The 23,983-nt window shown below is 37.6% G+C and overlaps 2 protein-coding genes across 2 annotated transcripts in view; one reads left to right on the top strand and one right to left on the bottom strand.

Annotated features, from left to right (window-relative positions):
* The first annotated feature begins 1,734 nt into the window (after window positions 1–1,734).
* DYTN (dystrotelin) lies at window positions 1,735–20,474 on the top strand. The gene is made up of 14 exons (XM_010007322.1): window positions 1,735–1,753; window positions 3,825–3,899; window positions 4,536–4,725; window positions 6,729–6,814; window positions 7,690–7,778; window positions 8,449–8,520; window positions 8,867–9,030; window positions 9,594–9,705; window positions 12,325–12,470; window positions 14,136–14,301; window positions 15,930–16,000; window positions 17,926–18,085; window positions 19,347–19,818; window positions 20,371–20,474. The coding sequence occupies exons 1-14, from the start codon at window positions 1,735–1,737 to the stop codon at window positions 20,472–20,474; spliced, it is 1,926 nt and encodes a 641-aa protein (XP_010005624.1).
* A 2,745-nt stretch (window positions 20,475–23,219) lies between these two features.
* LOC104397415 overlaps window positions 23,220–23,983 on the bottom strand; it is a 5,002-nt gene continuing 4,238 nt past the window's right edge. The window contains exon 2 of the mRNA XM_010007376.1: window positions 23,220–23,362. Within this exon, the coding sequence (XP_010005678.1) occupies window positions 23,220–23,362 (143 nt within the window). The remainder of the gene's footprint in view (window positions 23,363–23,983) is intronic.

The following is a 23,983-nucleotide window of genomic DNA, read 5'->3' as shown; positions in this document are numbered from 1 at the left end:
AGAGTCCAGCGCAGAGCTACTAAGATGATTAAGGGAGTGGAACCTCTCCCTTATGAGGAAATGCTGAGGGAGCTGGGTCTCTTTAGCTTGGAGAAAAGGAGACTGAGGGGTGACCTCATCAATGTTTACAAATATGTAAGGGGTGAGTGTCAGGGAGATGGAGTTAGGCTTTTCTCAGTGATGACCAGTGACAGGACAAGGGGTAATGGGTGCAAATTGGAGCATAGGAGGTTCAAGGTGAATATCTGAAAAAAAAAATTTACTGTAAGAGTGACAGAGCACTGGAACAGGCTGCCCAGGGAGGTTGTGGAGTCTCCTTCCCTGGAGACATTCAAAACCCACCTGGATGCGTTCCTGTGTGATGTACTCTAGGTGACCCTGCTCTGGCAGGGGGGGTGGGACTAGATGATCTTTCGAGGTCCCTTCCAACCCCTAGGATTCTATGATTCTATGATTCTATATACTACTGCACCTGTTTTAGGAATAAATGTATAAGCAAAGTTACATACCTATGTCAATTTTGGGCAGAACTGCAGCCTTACAGAAGCTAGGGTTGAGTCCAAGCTCTAAAGCATAATAAGGAAAAAAATCAAGAACAGTGAAAAAGAAACAGTGGTATTTCTTTCAAAGAAGGACTTCAATAAAATCTGTGGCATTGTAGTCTTCAATGAAGAAGTTATTAAAGCAGATCTGTATCCTATCATTTTTAGTATAGATTATTTAGAGACTGAAACACAAAGTTGCAGCTGTCACCATTTAAAATGGTGAGAAGCATATGTTGGTACACTCAGTAATTATAGATCATCAAATATTTATCCTTCATAATTGGCTAGTATCATGTCATGTTTATTACAAATGATCAATGACTCTCACTAGAAAGATGTAATAAAGAAAACACTTGATTAAGTTCAGATTTAATAAAAAAAATATTATATAGGTTTTAGATAGTGTCCAACTAGTTAATTTTTATTTACTGGAGCAAAATTATTCTTTTCCCCCACTATTATCCATATATGTGGCCTTTGGAATCTCATGTAACTGAGATCTCTTATACCTATTGTTTTTCAACTGTAATATTACCTGAAAGATAGTTACTATACTGAATTCACATTAAATTTGTTTAAAAACATAATGTAGATTAGAGCATTAATGAAATAAATCCTGAGAAGAGACATTCAGTTTCCGTTATTATTAGGGACATAATTACCATTGTTTTCAGGGTTGTGCAAGAAGTGAATTCATGATTGTGCTTCCTTTTTTCCTTCCTTTTCAGCTAAAAAAGAAATAATGTCAGCCCACCTGAAAAGTTTAGTTCTGTTAGAAAATAAGTTTGAAAGCAGTTACAATTGATGAATCTTTGGTAATGTCTAGTGTAAAAGTATTCCCTCTGTGACCTGAAATGACACAGTATGGACTGTGTAGTAATCCTATATGTAAACACTGGCATTTTCAATAGTGTGTTCATCCTGACCCAATTTTGCAGTTACTAGAGATACTCCTACTTTATTCTACTCTGTAAGAGCATGCAATTTTCTGGAGTTTCTCAGCACTCGGCACCAAAACTATTGTGTTGTTTTATGTAAGTCTGTTTAATTTCTCTGAAGTGCATCCAGGAAATTGTTCAGATTAAAAGGTTTGATTTGAATGGTTTGGTACGTCTCTGTCAAGAAAATGTGGTTTTTACACTTTGGTTTGTTTTGTTATAGAACGCCTAATGCCATCTGTTCACTTCAGATGGATCCAGACTTGCAGGGTAAGGATTTTTCTCATTTTCTCATTTTTTACCCATCTTTTATCAAGAGACATTTCAGTGTCTGTTTGGACAGAAACTAATGAATTGTAGTGAAGTCATGCCACTTGCAGAATCTCCTGCTATAACACGTAAATGACAAAATACTCAGCTGTGCTATTCTACCTTTATTTTTGGATCTATCCTGGCACTTTCTCTGCCATTATCACCTTGGCTCGTGGAATGATCAGGCACACAGATGCCGTGTTCAGTAATTTATAATATATATTAAGATTTCACATATTCTAAGATAGGCATGAAGGATGGCCATACAATCCCTATTTGAGAGCAAAATCTTAGTAGATCTGCTATGTAGCAAGTAGCACAAAATGCAGAACTAGCAGGTAACCAGCTGGAGATGTCAGGAAACAATGCACTCTTTTCCACAGGTGTTTGGAATTAATTTTGTCAGCTTCTCAACAAAGGGCATTTATGAGTCTTGAGGTGAAATTTGACCTGCTGCAGAATGTTTACATGCTGGTTTTCTGTCCAAAGGGGAAGCTCCTTCTCTATGAGAAATGAAAGAGTTGTTATGTGCTCCCAAATAACCTCTCATAAATAATAATCTTAAAATAGTTTCTATTTAATTTGGGCTGTTTTGTTTTTTTTTTGTCAGCTGTTTTACTTTTGTGCAAGTACAAGTTAGTGACAGGCAGAGAATGCCCTACTTCAAGGCCCCATTTTGTCTTTAAGGATGGACTTGAAGGAGCAGCAGATGCCTACTAAAACAGATTACTTCTACTTAGAAGTCATCTTGTACGTGGAAGGTGTTGAGTTGGATAATGTGTATGTTTCTAACATTTGTATTTTAAAATAAGTGTTTGGAACTTAATCCATAGCCTACTGAAAACTGTGGGAGTCTTTGTGTTATTTTCAAAAGAGCGTTGGATCACTTTACTGAAGAAAGAGAACCAATGACGCGTGGAAGTCAAAACTAATTTTTCACATTTTATGACATACTACACTACATGTCCAAATAATATCACAAAACATAGTATGACAAGAGCAGGACTAAGCAGGTGATGTAGCAGATACTGGCTCATTTCTGTATCTTAGGCAGCATCTGTGAACTAGCAGAACCTGAAGTTTGCTGACTATTAATGTTAGTCTGGTACAATTGTGGGAAACCATTGCAAGTTAGAGAGTTTCATGAACTAGTTCCACTTGGTTATGCATATTTGTTGCTCATATTTGACCTTAATCAACAGTAAGTCTTCCTCTTTGAAGTACAGGGAGAAAGAGTCTCTGAGGACAGGAGGATAACTGATAAATCCCTTTCTAGTTTCTAAACTTACTGTGAACAAGTTTGTTTGTTTTTTTTTTTTGTCTTGAAGTTCTATGTATGTGTGTAAGGTACCAGGTATAGGTCATGTTCAGAAGCCCTTATTTCCCACTCAGGAAAACATCCTTTAGTGATGTGAAAGGAATGAGCTGAAATAATGTAAGTGTATAGGATTTAGTTGAGCAGCTTGAGAGGGATTACTAAGCAGACATGTCAAAAGCCAGTTGCTCTGATAAATGGCTTATCTTTGCTGAGAGTCCCAGATGTTGATCTTGACAGAAACTTGTTTAATGGTTGAAATAATATGCATCTAAACCACTAATCCTTCTGTGTAGTCTGTCAAACTGTTCCTTGTAGATAAGCATCTCTGATCAAGAAACTGTTTTGCCTGAAGAGGTATTATTCATTGTGATGTCTGAAAGCATGCATAGTGCATGTCCTTTTTTCTAGTCCGTGAATAGACTTGATTCCCAAAGACGCAAGTATGGTTTTTATGTTAAATACTATTTTTACCACTTGTCATGTCACTGGTCATAAGACTACCATTTTCCGCACAAGGCTATTGGAAAAAAAATAGAATGTTTTAGTTTTATTTCAGATTTTCAGAATTTTACTTCAGAGTATTGTGGGTTTTGATCAAGTCCAAATTTTGTATTTTTTTCTAGTTTTTCATTAAGTAATTTGTTTTCCTTTATTATTAATTTTTTTTTAAAAAACCACTCTATTGTAATGTGTGTTTGTTTTCTTTCGCAGAGGCTTTCAGTGATGTTCAGAGCTCTGTCTACAGAACAGCCCTAAAACTACGCTCAGTACAAAGTCTGTGCCAGTGTTAGTAGCTGAAGAAAACCCTGTGCTTTGACAAGGAGAAGAATCTGTACAAAAAATCTTGTTGCTGTCACCATGAGTTATTATGCTGCTTTGCTATCTCCTTTTCCACTGAGAATCTCAGCATGCATTAAGAACATTTAAGAGCTAGATAGTACTTCATATACAAGTTGATTTTTTTCCCCTTTTGAATGTCAGTGGAAATATATTAGTAAAATTCTAAAGGCATAGCAGAAACAAATTTGTGTTAAAATCTACAACCCTGTTATGTAGACATCACTGGCAATTATTAATCTTATTCTGTATGTTATTAATCTCATTAAATGTTTAGTTTTATGCTATCTATACACAGAATGAAAGCTAGGTCTATAATTTGTATGTGGTTAATCATGCTGTTTTCCTCTATAATTTGGATGGAGTTAATGGTGATATTTTATTCCCTTTCTATCCATCCCAAAGTGAATTTTAGTTGAGTTGTTTTATCTGTTTGCTACAACCACAAACCCAGCAAGACCTTTCCCAGATTATTTCCTTTTTATGTATACTGGTTTATACTTAACTTTACAGACTTGTGTTAGCTAGGTACTTCTAATACAGAGATGTTGATCTTTATTAATTTATCTCTTAATTTTCCCACAGTGGATTTGATTGATGTTTCTCTGATTCAGCACATCCTATCAAGTGCTATCAAGCAGGTCTCTCTGAAAGTGCAGCAGATCTCTGGAATGCTGATGATACTATTCCAAAGGACAAGATTAGAAAAACCAGGCCAGATCGATCCAAGAGCTGCCAAATTCACACTGAGCCTGCTAGCTGCAATGTATGACAGGTGAGAGGCAGCACAAATGTAAAGCCATCATGAAGTGCTGCTAGACTGTTTCTACCACTCTTACATCATTTCTGTATGAAACTCTCCTGTTTTGATAGTATTTTGCTTTGTATGTACACAAGGAGTAGTTCAGCTATAGGAATATGAAGCACAAATCTTCTTCAGAGAAACAGCGGTCAAATGTTTCCAAAACTATCTGGAAATTCAGATCTCTAACTTTTTCTGTGAACAGCATTACAGAGAGTAGCTCTTCCTTTGACTGCCAAGGTGTTTTGATACACTCCTGAAAAAGAATTAATCTTTGACTTTAAATTACAGTATCCATACCCAGGTCAAGAATTTACCAGTCACTTTTCATTATTAATTTTTCTCTAGCTTAAAAAGTTTGTCAAGCAATTATAAAACAAAACTATTGACTCATAACTAAGCTGACCAGCTAGCTCCTGTGAATAGCAAATGGTTTCTGGGAATAATAAGGGAGGAGCTCACAATGTACTTTTTTCATTTATTGTTTGTGAATAATGAATTCATTCTCTAAAGACAGGATTGGTTTGTGATTGTATCTGATATAAAAAACAAAGGCTAGGTTCATTGTACAATTTATTCACCACAGCTGACATTTATTCCCTTTTACATCAGAGCAAAGTGTTTTTTCTGAAAGTGAGTGAGATGTAAGTGGTCTGCAGGACTTTCTTGACTCACTAGTCATTAATAATGTGATCATTACTGCTTAAGGTCCCATGTTACAGATTTTTTTGTACTTGTAAAAAGTCAAGGGTAAGAATAAACTGATGTATTATGGAACAAAGCTAGAAACATCAAGCGTATTTTGTGATTTGTGTGCACTGTAAGGAAATAATTTAGAAGAATCTTCTTAACATAACCATCTTGGTATATTTTTCTTCTCTTAGTAGTGTGTAATTTTTTCTTGTTGTAGTTTCTTTTAAAATAAATTTCACAAGTTTCTTGCAAGTAATATAGGATAAGAAAGGCTTCTTAAAATATTTTTCTAATTGTGTTTTCTCTGTACAATGCTGTTCTCCACTGTCAGCACTGGAATGTGTTTCATGCCAAGAGCACATAAGAGCTTTTCCATGTTTTTGTGGCAGCCTACTTAATAAGCTTGCACAAGGCCCCAAAAGGGTTTTCGATTATATGTGTTAGCTTTAATCTTGGCCTTCTTTCTATAAAAGTTCTGGAAAAACTACGTGTGTAAATCGGAAATCTAGAAACTTTTGACCAAAAATTTCCCATGCAGCTCATACTTTAGAGACTATATGCTTTATGCCCTATGCATTGTAGAAACATAGTTTATTGAAAAATGCTTGAAGACAATTTTATGTAATGATATTCTGAAGTACAATACTGCTTTGCAAAAGTGGCATCTTAAATACAGACTTTGAGGATTTCCTGATTTATGATTTCCAATTTGTATCTGCTTTGTCTTCACAAATAAATGTTTTTCATTAGATGCCTATGTCACAAAATTGGGTTCTAAATTGAGCTAGATTCTCTATGATCCAATGGTCAAAACTATATCCTTTTGATTAAATTGAGTTGCTGTGAAACTCAAGGGAAGCAGTCCAAGAGAAGCTCAGTGCAGAGCTAGGGCCACAGTGAGACTGCCTGATGATATAGTAAAAACAAAACACATTGTAATCCTGCTTTCTCTTGTTCCTATTTGGGAAGGTTTTCCACAAATGAGGAGTAGAATTTTTTTCAGAACATGCACTGTACATGTAAAATTATATTTTGCTTGGAATCAGGTCTCTAAAGGAGATGCTGTCTTTTTGTTTTATGATTTTGTGGTATCTTTGAGAATTAACTGTGTACAGCAACAAAAGGTCCTATACATAAAATATCACTAAAATGCAACATTAGTTATGTACATATAGAAGGTACAAGTTCTGAAGTTGTCTTCCAACAAAGCAGTATTTTTTCCTTTAAAGGTTTCAGTTTTTACATTCTCAGTGAATGTAGTGTAACTTGTTTTGTCTTCCTAGATCTGGAACAGGTTATATCAAAACTAAATCTGCTGCAGCTGCCCTAATTGCCCTTTCAGGAGACGCCCTACTGGCTAAATACAGAGGTAGGAAATGTGTGATTTTATACACTGCCCAAAGTACTGAACATTGAGAAAAATCTCCATTGTAATTTTCTTTTACTTTAAAAGAGAACACAGTTCTGCCATGCAAAATGTATGGTTGGTTCTAGAGAAAGGCTGATGCAGAATAATACTTTTCTATCAATGTCTGTAGCCACCTTTGCATAGTCTTAGAACAAGTCATAGTAGTTTAAGATAAGTGGAGCTTAAAAACGAAGGCCAAGTTCTATTTGCCTAGCAGAAAAGAACAGAAAAACCTTGGGTTTAAATCTCATCGGATTAGAAAGAAATTTTATGTATTTGATCCAGGAAGCTTTTAGAGACCTCTTAACATTAGACAAAAGTGATTACAGAACTAAGTATAACAGATAAAGGTGGCCTAGTGCAATGTGCAGCACAAAGATTTCTGTCTGAATGCTGAAAATGGAGAACAAATGAACTACAAGTGGCGTATTGGCCTCATACTCTTCCACTGCATACTGTGTATTTGTTTCCAAATTATAATTTGGAATTTAAAAGTCACAATTTAAATAGTGCATAGCTTGTATAAATGTATTTAAATATTTTTCTTACAGCCATGAAAATGAGTGTGTTGTTCCCTTCAGTCTTACCTGTTTTAACTGCGAGGAATAAGAAATTGCCGTAATTTCAGTGCTTTTCTTCTCTTTCACGTTCCTGTAGGAAGAAAGTATTGTCACAGCAGTCACTGAGTAACTGTTAAATAGACAATAAAGGGGAGCTTTCTTGATGGGTTTATTTTGTAGGCTGCAATTATCATGTAGGTAGTTTGAGAATAAATAGATAGAAGACACTTCAGGCTCTGCCAGGATTCCAGTTTCTTTTCCTTTGGTTGTTTTCAGCTTTCTTCCAGTTTTATGCTGTCCCTGATGGGAATGTGGCCTTGATTACCCGTAGTGCCCTGAGAAGCCTACTAACAGACTTAAATCAGGTAATGCCGCTGCAGTGCTGTTACACAACAGATCTTGTAGGATCCTAATCTAAGAGAAAAAAATACATGGTTGATATGTATTATGTTTGATGACATTAGGGGACTGAAGTCACTAAGTCAGTCTGTGGATATGGGGAGCTACCATGCAAAGTAGGCAAAAATAATCAAATTCTGTAGATTTTGGCAGTCAGAGTACTCTTATCGGTGCCTCTGTGCATGCATTTTCCCTGATCTTACAGGTCCTGGGAACAGCTGGATACAGCAGTTTCTAAAGTGACTCCAAACTTCACATTTCTATATTCACTAAATAGCTTGCAGTTGCAGAAAAATGCTATACCATGCAGGTGTTGACAGCTGAACTGGCACTGAAAATGTGATCTGAAAATGACCCCTGAGGTCCAAACTCAGTATCCTTTAGTATTCTAGTGTGGCAACGTAGTATGTTAATCCATTTCAGTTAGTGAGCTGGGTGCAAATCATTCTGACACATACTGAAATATGAAATTGCACACTGATTGTATGAATATGAACAGGTTTTCTCCAGAACAGTAAGTAAAATGGCATTTCCATAGACGCTTCACCATCTGTGTGCTGTCACCATCTCAGCAGAGCATGATGGGAACATCTGTTTTTTTACTGAGGTGTTTCTGAGCGTTTCATCTTTATGCAGATCCCAGCCGTTGTGGGAGAAAGCTGCACTCTGTCTTGTGTGGAAATTGCTATTCACAGCTGTTTCCATGGGGTGAGTGAAATTTTGATGTCCTGGAAAATTATTTTGGCTGTTGCTGATTGGTTAAAATTGCAAGCTTATCACCATATGACATCCACTGGTATCTACCTTAAGGGACGCGACTGTTCTTCAGTCTCACAATACAGAAGAATTTGTATCTATAGGAGAGATCCTTGTTAAGATACTACTGAAGATTCTTGCATTTATTCCAAAACTTTGTAACCCAGTAATGCTTTACATGAATGGAAAATCTTTGCTAGCAGAGTCCAGTATTAGAGCTTTTATTAGGAACTAGCAGTAGATGAGGCACCAGTTCTTTTCAAGTAAATGACTGAAATTGAGATGTATTTTTTTCCAGGTTCTGAATTCAGCAATTATAGAAGAAAAATTCCTGTCTTGGCTGATATCAGAGCCAGCTGTTCTCCTGTGGCTCCCTACAATCTACAGGTTATCAGTTGCAAAAATGGTTTCTCACCAAGCTAGATGTAGAATCTGCAAAATTTTCCCCATTACAGGCCTCAGGTGCGTCAGGAATTACTGTAGTCTATAGCATCCACATAAATAGTTCTTGACCATTGTTTGCGTACCTTGCAGGCTCTAACTGCCGTGTTAAGTAACAAACTTAGGACATAATTGAATTTAACAACTAAGATAGGAAAAGAGAGCACCATTGCAGGCTAGTGCTCAAGCCTGCATCCTGCTTCTCCTGAGTTCACTAGTACAGACATTATTATGGAGACTTACTGACAGTAAACTGGCAGTTCAATAGTAAAGCAAATTAAACCTGTATCTCATTTCTGCGTGCTCAAAAATGGTGCTAGACCAACTGTTTCTTCCTTGGACTGAATTTAAATACAGCAGATAAATAATATAAAAATCATTAGTGGTCTCTAGAGGATAGCTGCTGTCATTTGGACAAAATAACTGTTGCATTCAGAGAATGCTGAGGCAAGTCATTATTCTAGCAAATATACTCTGCATCTCAGAACCCAGGGATCTAAATTTCTAGTAATCAAGCTCACTTAAACCAAGTTCTTACTTGTGGGCAAGTAACTTAATCTTAATCCTTCTGTGTTCCCTCACAGGTATCGCTGTATGAAGTGCCTCAATTTTGACCTTTGCCAAGAGTGCTTTTTCACTGGCCGTCTCAGGAAGCCACATAAGAGGTCACATCCTGTTGTGGAACACTGTGTGCAGGTAGGGTCCCCTTGTACTGATTATTTTCCCCCTTCAGGTTCCTCAGGTAGGCAGTAGACTCTTGAACTTCATTGATTATGAAATTATGCTTGTATTAGCCATAATGACCATGACATATTAGCATTACTAATCTAGGAACAGTCAGGGAAAGGAAAAAGGGAGGCTTCTAACTTCAGAAGGAGTGTTTTGTTCTGAAATAACTGAATAGAGCCATGAAATGTCATAGTACAAGTTCTTTTCCCAAGGAGCTGTATGGCAAGTTTGCCATTTACAGATCATCCTTAAAACTGTATAAAGGGCCTTCAGTGTGTCCCAGTGCTCCTTCCTCCCAGTCACAATGTGGGCTCATTCAGAAATTAATTAATCCTAAAGTTGTACAAATTCCTGCATTAAATTTTCTTTATTCAAAGCTTTTCCACTTTATTGTAAGTTACTTGGATCATTTGTCTCTGACAGTTAGGGATACAGCACAAAGAGGCAGCATGGGCCAAATTAAGCTCACCTACTTGGGTTCAATTACAGGGGCAACTTGTGCTTTCATCACACTAGTGCAAGGTTCAACACTTGGAATTGGTGTATGGAAGATCAGCTTCTCCTATGAGGAGGAGATTCCAGATCTTGCACACAGCATCAGACAGATTTTTGGGTTTGTTTGGGGTTTTTTTGTGGATCTATAGAACAGTATTTTCTTCTGTTCCAGTAAATGAAAAAAACACCCATGAAAGTTTCCCTACTGAGCTGCACTTCATGGTCTCTTTCCTGAAACCCTGCACTTAACATGAAAGGTATCTGGGTAGCCAATGTCTGCACCAAAACTAAAGAATGTTAGACTCCTTTTGCAGTCACTCTTTGTCTGGAGGAACATTAAATTGTAGCCACTTCATTGCTCTCTTTCAGAAAACCAAACCCTGTTGCTGACACACTAAGAAACTATATCTGAATGCTCAGTACTTGCATTAAAAAATAACAGATAGATGTTCATTCCTCCAAGTATTCTTTCTCATTCCCCATCTCTGAGAAAACGGAAGAATCAAATTTCAACTGATTCCTTCATGTGGAGTTTTCTCATAGAGACATTAAAATCAGTATGAATGGAGAGTGAATGGGAGTGTGTGGATGTGGAAGCACCAGAAGGAAGGGCAGGAGGGATATAACAAGGCAGGAGATGATGTAACCTGGATTAGCTGGTGAGCAAGATCACAGCACTCCCACACAGCTTCTCAGGACAACAAATCAGGAAAACAAAAGGTAGCCCACAACAAAGGTTAAACTGCCAGTTGAAGATGCTGTCACAAGAGATGATGACAGGAAGGTAAAGAATTAGGCTTGTAAGCATAAAACAATAAATAAGCAGAAAAAAGATCACAGTCACTGCCAGCTCCTAAAGAAGCTAAAGACATCCAAAAACCAGCACATGGTCACACTAAGAGTAACCTAAGAGTAACCACGGAGGCTTAAGGAAAACTGACATCTCTTGTCCTCCAAGTCCTTATAGTCATACAATGTGTATACTCACACACTTTGGTGTGTGAGTGCTGGAAAGACTATTTGGACACATATATTAGTGCTTATGAGTCAGTATGAGGGAGTTAAGTCAATTTTGTTTTAAAATGAAGTCCCCTTTCTCACTTATATACTGACATTGAGTTTTCCCACGCTGTTGCTGCATGGCAACTGGATCATGGAACTGAGGTTTTCCTTATGAAATCCTACTCTAACACAAACCCTGTAAATATTACTTCTGTGGCCAAAATCTATACCAAAATTTAAAAGATCGGCTACTCACTATGACAAATTGCATTTCTATATTTGTAATGTGGGACATAAAAGAATCACTATTAAGTCACTTTTTCCATACCTTCTGCTCTTAGCAGATGCTGTCCTGGCTGGGTAAGTTTTCACATTGTCTCTATCAGGGAGTGGGCTGCTAATTGGGGATTTAAAGTATCAGCACTGTTTTTCCTTACCGTGCTGACACCTTGTGGTAATGTAATTACTACGCTGAGAAACGAGTAGGAGGCATGTTGTGTTGTCTTTGTTTTTCTGTTCAGTCTGTTAGGGCTCCCCCCATGTTCTGCAGCAGTCATTTGCTATGGAAGAATTGGTTTGTGTCCTCCTGTAACACAGCTACTGAACTTAGTTGTTGTACCTGAACCTGACAAGCCTGACACTGCTGTGACAAATGAAAGTGTTTTTTACTATAGTGTACAAGAGGAGGACTTGAGGCACAGAAAGCTGTATCAATTGCCACTTCATACAAGTATAAAAGTACTTATTCTCCTTGATCAAGAGTAAACTTAATTACAAGTCAGGCAGAATTACCGTTGTGACTGTAAGCTTAATCATTGTAATCACCAAAATCCTGCATTAAGTAGTTGCAGGTTGCCTGAATTTGGCCCATGCAAAGTGCTTTGCTTACCAAACAGAATTGGAGCTGCTTTTGTCTGCGGTTCTGTGTCATCATCCATCTCAGCTCCCCTTCTAGGGCTCAGACAGCAGCTGTTAACCTCTTCAGGTGGACAGGTGGACCTTTGCTTTTTTATGCCTCTGCCTTGGACTGTGTCTACTTCACTCCTTATTTTATTACTTCACTCCTTACTTAATCCCTCATTCCAATAGATGTCAGCAAAGGCGAATGCAAAGCACTTTCTCCACACCATCAGGAACAACCTGTTTCAAAAACACTGCAGGAAAAAGGAGGCTCAGAGAAGGAGGGCTTTGGAAATAATGGAGGAGAGGAACTTCCCTACTCACAAAAAGACTGTGTGAGTTTCTATTTCCAATGAGTTCATAATCTCTGAGTAATATATCAGGCTGTGCAATATTGCTTGATTATGTCCTTTGAGTAAGTGATTTTGTAATTACAGTCATTATTTTTCCATTAAAAAGGGAAAACATAAATGGAAAATTTCTGTTCATTGTTCTGTAGCTTAACCATGATTACTATGCTGACAACCTAATGACCAGTTGTCTTATAAAATACAGCATGCCTGTGTCTTCATTCACTCCTTTATGTCATAGCCAAGCATTTCAATATATCATTAAAATCAGGCTTATGCTGAAGTCCTTTCCTTTTTCAACAAAAATACACAGGACTATGTTTTAAGTGCTTTGTTGAACTAAGGCCCAAGGTCTAATTTCCTTTATTTATCTTAGATACAAAATGGCTAAAGGAAGGGGACAAATCTTTCCCTCCATGCCTTTCCTTATGTTCAGTCTAAGGCCAAGCATTGCAAATATTTAGTACCTGTCAGAATTGCCCAGGTTTTTAAGTACACCACATGTGACCTGCAGTGCATTCCCTGACAGTCGTTCTACTGAAGTCCCACTGAATTGCAGTCCTATGGGCTTACTCAGAATGACTAGCTGATCCCACTGTTCCAGTTCTTTCAATTCAATTTTTTTGTGTGTGCTTTTAGTTAACATGGACATTCATTACGGTATTTCTACTGATTACAGTGGTTATTAATGAACATTGGAGATTGTGTTATAATTTTCTTGCTCTGAGATTTTGGTTGATATTTGGCTGTAGAAACTGAGGAGAGTTGTATGAGATAAGCACTACAAGCATATGAGGGGTGAGATTCCTTCCTACTTGTATAAAGACCTAGCAATTCTCTTGCATCTCACGTGTTCTCCAAATGAGGCTTCGGTGAAACTGAAATAGGAAAAAAATAATCACTCCTCTCTGAAAGAGTTAATTAATCGTTACACACAGGAGAAAAATCTGTTTGTTAAACTTGATTGTGCTATGCTGCTAGGTAAGTACATGGCTGTTGGAAACCAATTTTTATGTACAGCAAGATGAGTAGATGATACTTACAGTGATTCTCACGGAGGTTATTATTTCAATGTTTGTTTAGAATGTGGTGAAATGCAAAACATTTTCCATTGCTAATATTTCCCCACTTGTATTCAGCAACAAAAAATCTTTTTTTTCATTTTGAATGTTATCTAATCCTGTGAGCAATCAGAATTTCTCTGTAACTCTATGAGGTTTTGTTTACCTAGTACTTGGGTAGCTATGAGAGAGAGAATTTGGGGTTGCTGTTACAGATGTCACTGTGGGGCTTTTCGTAGCATAGAATGGACTGAACAGCAGCATATCTGGCCCTTTGCTGTCTTTTTGTAGTTGAATTTCCCAAGATACTTAGATCTTGGCTAAAGGAAGCAAAAAAGAAAAGCAGCAAATTGCATTGATACTAAATAGGTTGAAAGAAGAACCTGTTGTTGAGATTAGAGTGAAATTTTTGAGAAGAAATTTAATTCTTTCAGCCAAAATATGCCAGCTAAACTGTACTTCTTACTTAGTCAATAGCACAGCTGTCTGTCTACTTGTAGTGCATTAGCTTTATTTTGATCCTTCTGGGTACCAAAATGAAGTAAGGCTTGATCCTTTCTCCACTCATTATTTCTCTGTTGATATACAGTACCCCAGAACTCAGTGCTTCACCACTACCTGGCCCTGAAAACCTGTCTTTCCCTGTGGACATACCAGACCAGGAATCACCCAAATTCATATCCGAAAACAGAACTGTAATGCCGAAGAGTGAGAATAACAACAAGAGACCACAGCAAGGCAAGACAAAAGCTCAGGTGAGTAAAACATGAAGCTATAATAGTGCTAAAGCTATGAAGAAGACTGACCAAGTTAACTAATTGTCAGTTAACTAGTTACCAATGAAAGTGAAATGTAATGGGCAGCTTCACCTTTCTGTTAAATTGCTCACTTCTGGAAAAAAAATCTGGAAACTGAAAACATTGTGAAGCTTGAATTTGATACTCTCCCAATATTAGTGGCTAACTCCTTGACTTCCATAACTTTCAGAAGCATTTGTAATAATAGTCGCTCTATTACTTTTTTCTTTTTGAGTTGTCTTAGAGTAGCACACTAAAGACTAGCAAAGACTGCAGTCCTCTCTCTATTCTGCCAGGTAAAAAATGCCATCATGTCCTTCTACTGCAAGCAATTGCCAAGGAAGGATGCCTTAATTCTTATTAGGCTCAGGCCATTTTTGTCACCATGGCAATAGCAAGAGGACAAAAGGGGCCCTTCTTAAGGATAAATCCAGAGTTGTGTGCACTCCAACAAAAATAGCTCATGTATAAAAGCTCTCCAGTAATCCATTTCCAGGTTCCCTGCATAGAAGGAGTGGGTAGGACAGTATAGACCAAAAAAAAATTACATAGCAGTTTTTTTTTTCTATATTTGTTTGAGAGGTGGCTAGCTCTGCATATACTCGGAATAGAGGGAACACTAGGTTGTGTTCAAACCTTCATGTGTCATCCGCTCATCTTGTTCTTCCCAGAAGCCAAGGGATGTAGTAAATTGGAACTACCCTATGCATGTCAGGTCACTCCTTCGGCTGCTGCTATCCTTTGCAGCCCCTTGGAAGACACGTCTTTTAGGATTCTGCTGCCCAGCTCCAAGTATAGTGCCAGTGAGCACGTCTGTAGGAGAGATTGTGGGCAGACATTGCATAACCATATCATTTTGATGGCTGGCATTTGTCATTTCAGAAGACAGCAAGATGGGACTTGCATCCCTGTGGTGGGATCCTGCTACGTGAATTGCTCTCTTGTTCTTTTTCTTTCTGGTCTGAGAATTCTGAGAAGTTTTATATTGAATTCAAATACATTGTAATGTGGATTATTTCAGTATTGCTTAAAAAGATGCAGACTGCAAGTTCAATGATAGCTTTTAATAGACTACGTAAGCTTGGAGGTCCTGGGAACCCATCTCTTAGTCCCATAATTTTTTACAGCCCTTATTCCAGCCCAGCTTATACCATACCTCTAAAGCAGTTTACCTGGAAAGTGTTCACCTCCCTACCTTCTGGGTGAATGTCCCCTGCATGGCCCAAAGACTGCTACTTCCATACAAAGACCAAGAGTTTTTCTTTTCTACATCCAGCCTTTCCCTCCATCTCCTTGTCCCAAACCAAAGGGCCTGGATATTCCCAAATTGGAATATTCCTTTTTGCAGAAATTCCAGGGAATGAGGTTTTTGTTCTCGTCTAAATCAGAACAAATTCTCATATGCTTAGTTGATGCAATCAGTTGCATAAAATAAGTGAACTAGTAAATACGTAAAACAGACCGAATCCCAAATTTGTCATGGCCTCTTACAGCAAAATTGCCATGCCTTCTTATAGCAAAATTTAATTAGAAAATTAAATGTTATTGCTGATAAAATTATAAACAGATACTTTATTTTATTATAGGAAATAGCCTCTTTTGAAGAAGCTGTGATAAATATGCATGAATCCATGAAAAGCATTCACAGTGAGAGCAGGTAGGTAAATGCTGAGTACAGTAACTTAAGACTGGTGGGCAGTGAAGAGCTAGAAGACAAATGATTTTTCCATACTTTAGAGATTTTAAAATAATAACAATCCTGTCTAAGGGGGATGAATGGTTCAGTGTCCAGGTGGAGGCAAGTGATGAGTGGTATTCCTTAGGGGTCAATATTGGGACCAATGCTGTTTAACATCTTTGTTGGAGACACAGATAGTGGGATTGAGCGTGTCCTCAGCAAGTTTGCTGATGATACCAAGCTGTGTGGAGTAGACACCCTAGAGGGAAGGGACACCATCCAGAGGGACTTAGACAGGCTGGAGTGGTGGGCCAGTGCCAGCCTCATGTTGGCAAATTCAACAAGGCCATGTGCAAGATCCTGCACCTTGGCTGGTGCAACCCCAGGCACCAATACAGGCAGGGGGAGAATGGCTAGAGAGCACTACCAAGGAAAAAGACTTGAGGCTGGTAGTAGATGAGAAGCTTGACTGATCTTTAAGGTCCCTTCCAACCTTAACCATTCTTGGGTTCTATGATTCTATGAGTGATAAAAACTCAGCAAGAGAGATCAGTGGAAAAATAATATCTAGCAAAACAAAACATTTAGGTTTGCTTTCATCAGCATTTCTGCAATTGTTAGTTTACATTTCTAAAAGACATTTTTAAAGGAAAAAATGTTCACTCATAAAAATATTAAAATAGCATACTTTAAAAAAAAATTATCTGAATAAAGCTTAATGAAAACAAATTTCATAATTTCCATTAAGTTTTTAAATCAAAGTAGGATGTTTTTCTTAAAAATATGCTGTAAACAGAATAGAATTTACAGGCTTATTACAGTAACTATTCATAATAATTCCATGACTGAGCTTATCACAGAAGTGATAGACACTTTGGATATACAAACGTTATAAAATATTAATTCCTATAATACAAATTTATTGAGTGTTTTTTTGGTTGTTTTTGTTTGAGGGCTGTTGGTGTATGGGCAACCATGCTTACCTTTTTCTTTCACTTTTGCTTTCCTCTCCTTCATTTTTGTAGTTACAGTTGCATGTGCTGTAGATTTAATCATGTGTGTGACCACTGAAACTAAAGTAATTAGAGTGAGGTCTAGAATTTCATCATTAATCTGCCCTCTTTTTTTCCTTCAGTATGTTCTGTTCTGTCTGTTCCTGTTTTGTTTAATTCTAGTAAGTCAATGTACAATTGCTGTTCCAAATTGACACAAGGACACTCCAAGACTAAAGCAAAACAATTGCAGTTTCATTGTAAGTCTGTGTCCCTCACTTCAGTCTCACATGGGAAAATAAAGAGATATGGCAAAGATCTTTCTTAAGCTTTCATTTGGATTATCAATAGTTGACAGGATATCTGGGAAGCCTGCTTCTGAAGTACTGCATCACCCTCCAACCCAGAGCTTATCATATAACTGGGTGAATGAATCACAGTACTCATGGAAAGCTTTTCTTATTTGTGGATCAAGTTCCAGCATTTATGCGTCTGTTCACAGAACTGGGCTCTGAGTTAGTTGAAGGCAGTCAGCATTTTGCAGTAAAAACCCATTAAATAGACCTCTAAAGGTCCCTTATAACCCCTGCTATAAGGGACCACTGTAATACTAATTTTAAACTGTCTGACTTGCTGACCAATTCAGATGAATCTTTCATAATTCCAGTGAAACTGATGGGGCTGTTGCCTGTTAGCCAATGCATACCCAAATGAAAGTGAATCAGATGAACTTGTGTGGTATGAATGTGTGGTATGAAGCAGTTAGTTTATTTCTGTAATGTTAACAAGCTTTTCTGCCTGTCTCCACCTCAGCTATATGGAACACAAAAATGTATTTCTACCCCAGCTTCTTAGAGAAATTCCATGTTTATGTGATATAGCAAAATTCCCATTCTCCTGTATCCTTGGCAGGTATATGAAGAAGCAGTTCAACACATGGAAGGACAAAATGCAATTTCTTTACAACTGCCAGGAAGATAAAAGCTGCAAAATAGAGGCAAAGCTCCAAAGCCTGAGAGCAAGCCATGAAAACCTACAAATGAAGCTGCAACAAATGAAGGAAGAAATAAAGGTATAATGATAAATATACCAAGAATCTTCACAGCTATAGGCAATTATTGCAGACTACTACCTTTCCTGCAGACCAACACTCTTGATACTATTTAATGCATCTTCTGCTTGGCTGCTCAGTCATATTAGGTTCTTGTCTTCAGAGAAGATGGGCTCTTTGCAACAGTGATTTTCTTGTCATTCTGTATGTATTTAGCATCTAGAACAGATACCCGTGTCTGGGATGTTTAGATACTACTGCAATGAGAATAATGAGAGGGTATTGCAATAAGAGTGAGAAAATGGTCCAATAGAAGTGTTAGATAATTAATTGCAGTCTTTTGTGTAAATAATCTTATGTTTGCATTGAATAAATCACGTCTTTTGTTATTCCTAGTGCTGTCTTGTACTGGGATGAAATATAGACCTTTTACAGAAAATAATTTATTTATTTTCAATTGTATTGATTCTTGTTCATTTAGCATCTCTGAAGTTCTAAAAAGGCCCTGTTTCACAAGGAATGCATACATATTTGCCATCTACAGCATTCTGGTAGCATTTTCTGAGATGCTGGTTTTAGAATGCTTTTCAGGGCTGGTCAAACATAGAGGAAATCCAGACATATCAGCAGTGCACGCTTGATCAGCTGTGTATCACATGCACATGGAGTCCAGTATGACCTGGCATGTCATGCCATCCTGTGTGTGTGCTGTGATGCCAGCCTGCCCACAACATGCAGTACTGGCTGCACACATGCAAGTAAGTGTCCAGTGCCTGGATGGTCAGCTCAGTGCTCCTCAGTTACATCAGACTCCACGTTCATGCGGTGGATTTGCCATTATAGTTCTGTGTAGAAAATGACAAGTACAGTTGTAGCACTGACAACTGATCTAGTTTTGGAATTTCAAATGTTAACAGTTGTGAGGTGTTTGATATGTGTTTCATATACACATTTTTTTTCCCCTTAATTTAAATATTTTAGAACAATCTGCTGCAAATTTACTCCTGGAACATTATTATTCTCACTTTTAAATCACATTAAAGTGTATAATGTCTTCAGATTGTAATTGTGGAAAAAACATAGATTTGTCCAAACTCAAATATAAAGTTTTATTTTATTGCAGGAAAATATTTTGTTTGTGAAAAAATCAGTTTACTTCACCAGAAATTAAATTAAAAAATTATTATGACCCTAAATTATTTTTTTACCTGTTTTAGGACTACCAGCAAACCAAATTATCACGTATTTTTACAATATAGTTTCTGTGTTTTGACTATTACAGACAATGTTACAGTCATCAGAATGTCAGAATATGATGCCAAGAAATCCTTATGTCATGCTGGAAAGGAGAATGCAAGGTGTATTAAATCCTGCCCAGATAAGGCCTGCTTCCAGAACATGTGCAGACTGGAGATCTTTGAATCACCCCAACTCTGCCAATAGAACGGAGCTTTTACAGACTCTTGAGATTCCCACTGCAGAGGACTTCGTGTTTTCAGAAGGCACACAGATGTCAGTGGCTTTGCAAAGTGACGCACCTTTTATGAGACAGTATAAAATAGCAAAAGGGACTCAAACATATTTATCTGAACTGACAGAAAGCTCCCTCAGCGGCACCATGAGGAATACAGTTCTTACTCCCACTGCAGTGCAGATGCCACCTGAGGAGACAGATGTCAGTGAGGAACTGGAACTGGAACTGCAGCAGCTAGTGATAAAACTGAAGGATGCATTGTCGCTCCAAGCCCAACCAGGTATAAGTTCTCCTAGTTATCTTGACGCTGTCTTCTCTCATTTGTCCAGTTTACTCTGTGATGTTGTTCATAATCATTCAACCCTTAGAGGAAACTCAGAATCATGCCTCTGCCACTGTAGAAGTGCTCTGACTCTGTACTGTAAGGAAGAAAATATTCCTATAAGGTGGAATATAGCCCCTAACAGACTAATTTGAAAGAGGATGAGTCCAAGCACATAATAGGAAATTGGTCTCAGCAGTCAATTAAGGAGCTAACTTAAACTGTTTAAGACACTGGAGGTCTTTTCTGTTGCCACTTCTGTGACACTGTGACTCTGGTTCCAGGCAGACTTACAGATTCACAAAATCCGTTTGTAATCAATGGTCTTACACAGAGCTTTGTTCAACACTCAGAATGCCTCACTTCTGATAATGAGGATGTAAAAAGGAGAATAAGAGAAAAAGCTGCTGTTTCTACAGAGTTATCTTAAATTAGAGATTTATAGAGGTTTTCAGGGCTCTGGCAGCATCCAAATGCTCTGAAAGATTTAAAATCTCTTTTGCTTTTCAGCTCAACAGTCTGCTTTGCAACAGGAGTTCTTCTCTACAGCTGAACATGTATGCAGATCCTTTTCTGATCTCATCAACCAAGTAACTTCACCAGCTTGTAAATGATAGAAACTACCATCCACCTTACAGCTTTGCTGAACTATTGAAGGTAAATTATGACATGTCAGACTCTTTAAAGTGTCTCAGATGTTGTATTTTAACAACTCAACAGCTTTTTGTGTTTACTGACTTCACCAGTCACTGTTAATTATTGTTAGAGAATGATGTTCCTTTTCTATTGGTGTTTTCCAGCTCCTGTGCAGTAGATGTTGGCCCAGCTGATAAAAAGCAGCATTTCTTCATTAATCTTACACTGGCTTTCATGACCATCCTGTCCTGTCCTCTCTTCTTAGTGCTATATAATCAGTATATTTTATATATATATATATATATATATATATAAATCAGTAATGGCTCCTTTTTCAGCAACACTTATTTTTTACCTGAGAATTAGCTTGAGTCAATGGGTTTTGGTGATGTGTTTTCCATCAAATAATTTTTCTTAGACTAAAGGAAGGAACAAGTTCTTAACTATCAGACTTCTCAATTCTTGATATTTACATAATTTTTTCAAACTACTGAATTCATATTTAAAGGAAAAGATGCTTTGAACATGCAAAGGAACTTGATTGCTTTGGAAGGGCCTTTCCATTATTGATTAACTTATATATTAGTATAGAACGGTTAATAAGAATGTAATGTTTAGTATAGAATAGAATATTATTTTACCTCCAGCATGTAAAATATGAGAAAAATATTTTTCCTTGGTTACTAGTACTTAGTATTTGATGGAATGTATCTAAAATTTCCAGAGTATTAAAAATACTTGTGAAGCCTGTATACACATATATAGTCATATGTATTCATGTAAGAAAACATGCAAGGAAATTGCCCAAGGTAGGTGTTCCTTTAGGAACTTTATCACTTGCAAATTTACATTAATTGCATCCCCCTTTTTATTTCAGCACAGTTAATAACACAGATTTTCTCCTTTCCATCAGCAATTTCCGAATGTTCTCTGCAGTGTGACTTATGCTACAGATTTATCTGTTTTCTCAGTCTTACCTTCATATACTAATCCTTTCCTGCCTGTTTCCTCAAAGGCCAAATGTTGCTACAGCCTGTTAATAAAGAAGCTGGCTGAAGCAGACAAGTTTGCAAATTTGTTTAAGCTAGACATCAGCTTGGCCCATATTGGTATTTCACCATTGCTGTTGCTTTCTGAAGAGAGGAAGAAAGCTTCCAGCAACCCTTTAGTAGGGCATCCTGTTGTTATAGGCAGGATGTGTCTCAAGTGGAAACACTAGCCTCTTCCCAAAGAGCCCTGTTGATACAATCTGTCTGGTCTTACATTTTCTAGCACATGGGAACAGGTAACATCTTGTCTACTGCAATACCAATCCTACTTGGCTGAGGCATCCAGCCCTTAACATGCTCTTTATCAGTTGCTGGTTTTAGTAGTTGTAGGGACAGTGGGTGAAGACTATGAGTGTTAATACAAAGCTGTGCACAATGGGGCTTTTAGATATATTAACATAATTTAGATAATTAACAACAGGAGTGAGCAGATATGTTGTAACAATGCTTATCTCCCTCTCACACGATAACAGAGCACTCTTGTAGGCGGTGGTTGCAGGCAGAGGCAACCGAGAGAGGGTGTTGCTGAGATCACTAAACAGTGTTCCTGTGCTCATCCTGCTTTAGTGTTCCCTGCTCTCTTGAACATTTGAATGGTTTGTTGCATACTTGACTCTAAGCCCAAATTCAGTGCCATTGAAGGTGATAGCCCTCTTACCATTCTTAGTGTGCTTCCCTAAGATCAGGATTTCACCCAATGGAACTATGTTTAGGCTTTATTTTGTTAAGTCTCAGTAACCATTTTAAGATTTCATTTACATGTTTTGCTACTTGGACCTATTTCTTCAAGCTGGTTAATATCCAGCAAATTAGTTTTTCTTTGGGCATTTGAAAAACCAAAAAACAACCAAATATTGTCACACGCACAAGGAAAGAAACTTGGAATGAACAAATAAATGTATTTGCATTCAGCCAGCCAGCAGTGAAAGTATTTCATCAAAGCCTCAAGTGTTACCTGCCCAAAGTTATATTGCATTATTTTAATATCAAATTGCCTATTAGAATTATCAGTAACACTCAGAGGAAACAGATTTGTCTACAGAGAACTTGCAAACTAAAAAAGAAGCAAATTCAAGTTACGTATGAGAATTCTTTTGATTAAACACTTTTAAGTAAGAATGTGCAACATTTTAAGGGACATTTTTGTAACTAGAAATTTAGGGGAGATACTGTAAAAATATAATGTGAAAGCAGACAAAGGAGCTGGTATAACATGCTAACTCTTTTTCTTTCACTGGAAAACTGAAAACATTTTTTAAGGTTTTAAAATATAAAAATATGTACTATTTTTCTTTAGTAGGATGATGTCTTTCATCAGTGTTGCTTTGGAGGATCTTGGGAACTTCCTGTTCTGCTGGTCTGAGTCTTGTTGAAGACACAGATCAATTTCTTCCTGTTTTGGCACCCACAAGACAATAGTTTCAATAGGTTACATGCATTGCAAAAAGCCTGATGTACACACAGAATAAAATAGGCAACTGCTTATAAATCATGCAATGTGTTTAAGGAGACTGAATTCATAGGCAATAAAAAACTCAAAAGTCCAAGTTAGTCAGAGATACAGAGCTCATAGTTACAGGTCTTCTTTCACCGTGTGAATTAACATTAATGAGGATTAAAATGCAGAAAATAAACAGCAGTAGTTAAAAAATATCTACAAATCTGGATCTTGGACTAAGTGTGCAATTTCCTCTTTTTCCCTAGCTCTCCAATGATTCTTCCAAGCAATCTAGAGTTACTTCTATGCATGTGGATACTTGTTAAATCTTCAAATGAGTCTTTCTTCTTCAGTGACCTCTGAATATGAGAAAATATCCCTGAAAAGTGACATGAAAATGCATATAAGTAATAAATTCTCAAACAGCAAAAAGCAGCTGAATACTCAGTTTCCCACATCCTTTTTTCCACTGTCTCTAGCTGCTACTGGTCCCCATTAGCCATATCCCTCCATTTGCAAGTTTGCCTTTCAGTGACAAGTTACTTTGATCTTTTCCCCAGCGTGGGCCTTCATTCTTCCTATAAAACTCTTCCACAAGTCTGCTCACAGTCTTACTGACTCACTGGCTTGTTGTCAACCTCTTTGCACAGTGGAGGAGATCTCTCACACGGTTTAGTAGCACGTTTGTTACTTTCTTGAGGAAATACAGGGCATTTTCTTTGCTGTGACCTTCAAAAGCCAGCAGTTTGGCTTTATTTCTTTTAGATACATTTGTCTTCTGAAAATGTAAGTGGGTAACACAGTATCTGTTTATTTACCAGACAACAAATGTATAGTACAGCAACCTTTGTCCCACTCCCCTCCCTGGCACCCTGCAGCCCTGCAGGGGTAGGAAGCAAGTATGTACCTAGCAATTGAGCCAGGTGCAAGGGCCGATCTGAGCCCCATTACCTGCACCTGGGAGGGAGGTGTGCACAGCTGTGGCCACTCCAATTGGCAA

Source organism: Chaetura pelagica, unplaced genomic scaffold, assembly GCF_000747805.2.
Source record: "Chaetura pelagica isolate M959 unplaced genomic scaffold, ChaPel_1.0 scaffold21, whole genome shotgun sequence".
Lineage (NCBI taxonomy): Eukaryota > Metazoa > Chordata > Aves > Apodiformes > Apodidae > Chaetura > Chaetura pelagica.
Note: the sequence above shows the minus strand (reverse complement) of the source record. Positions and strands in the feature narration are given on the sequence as shown.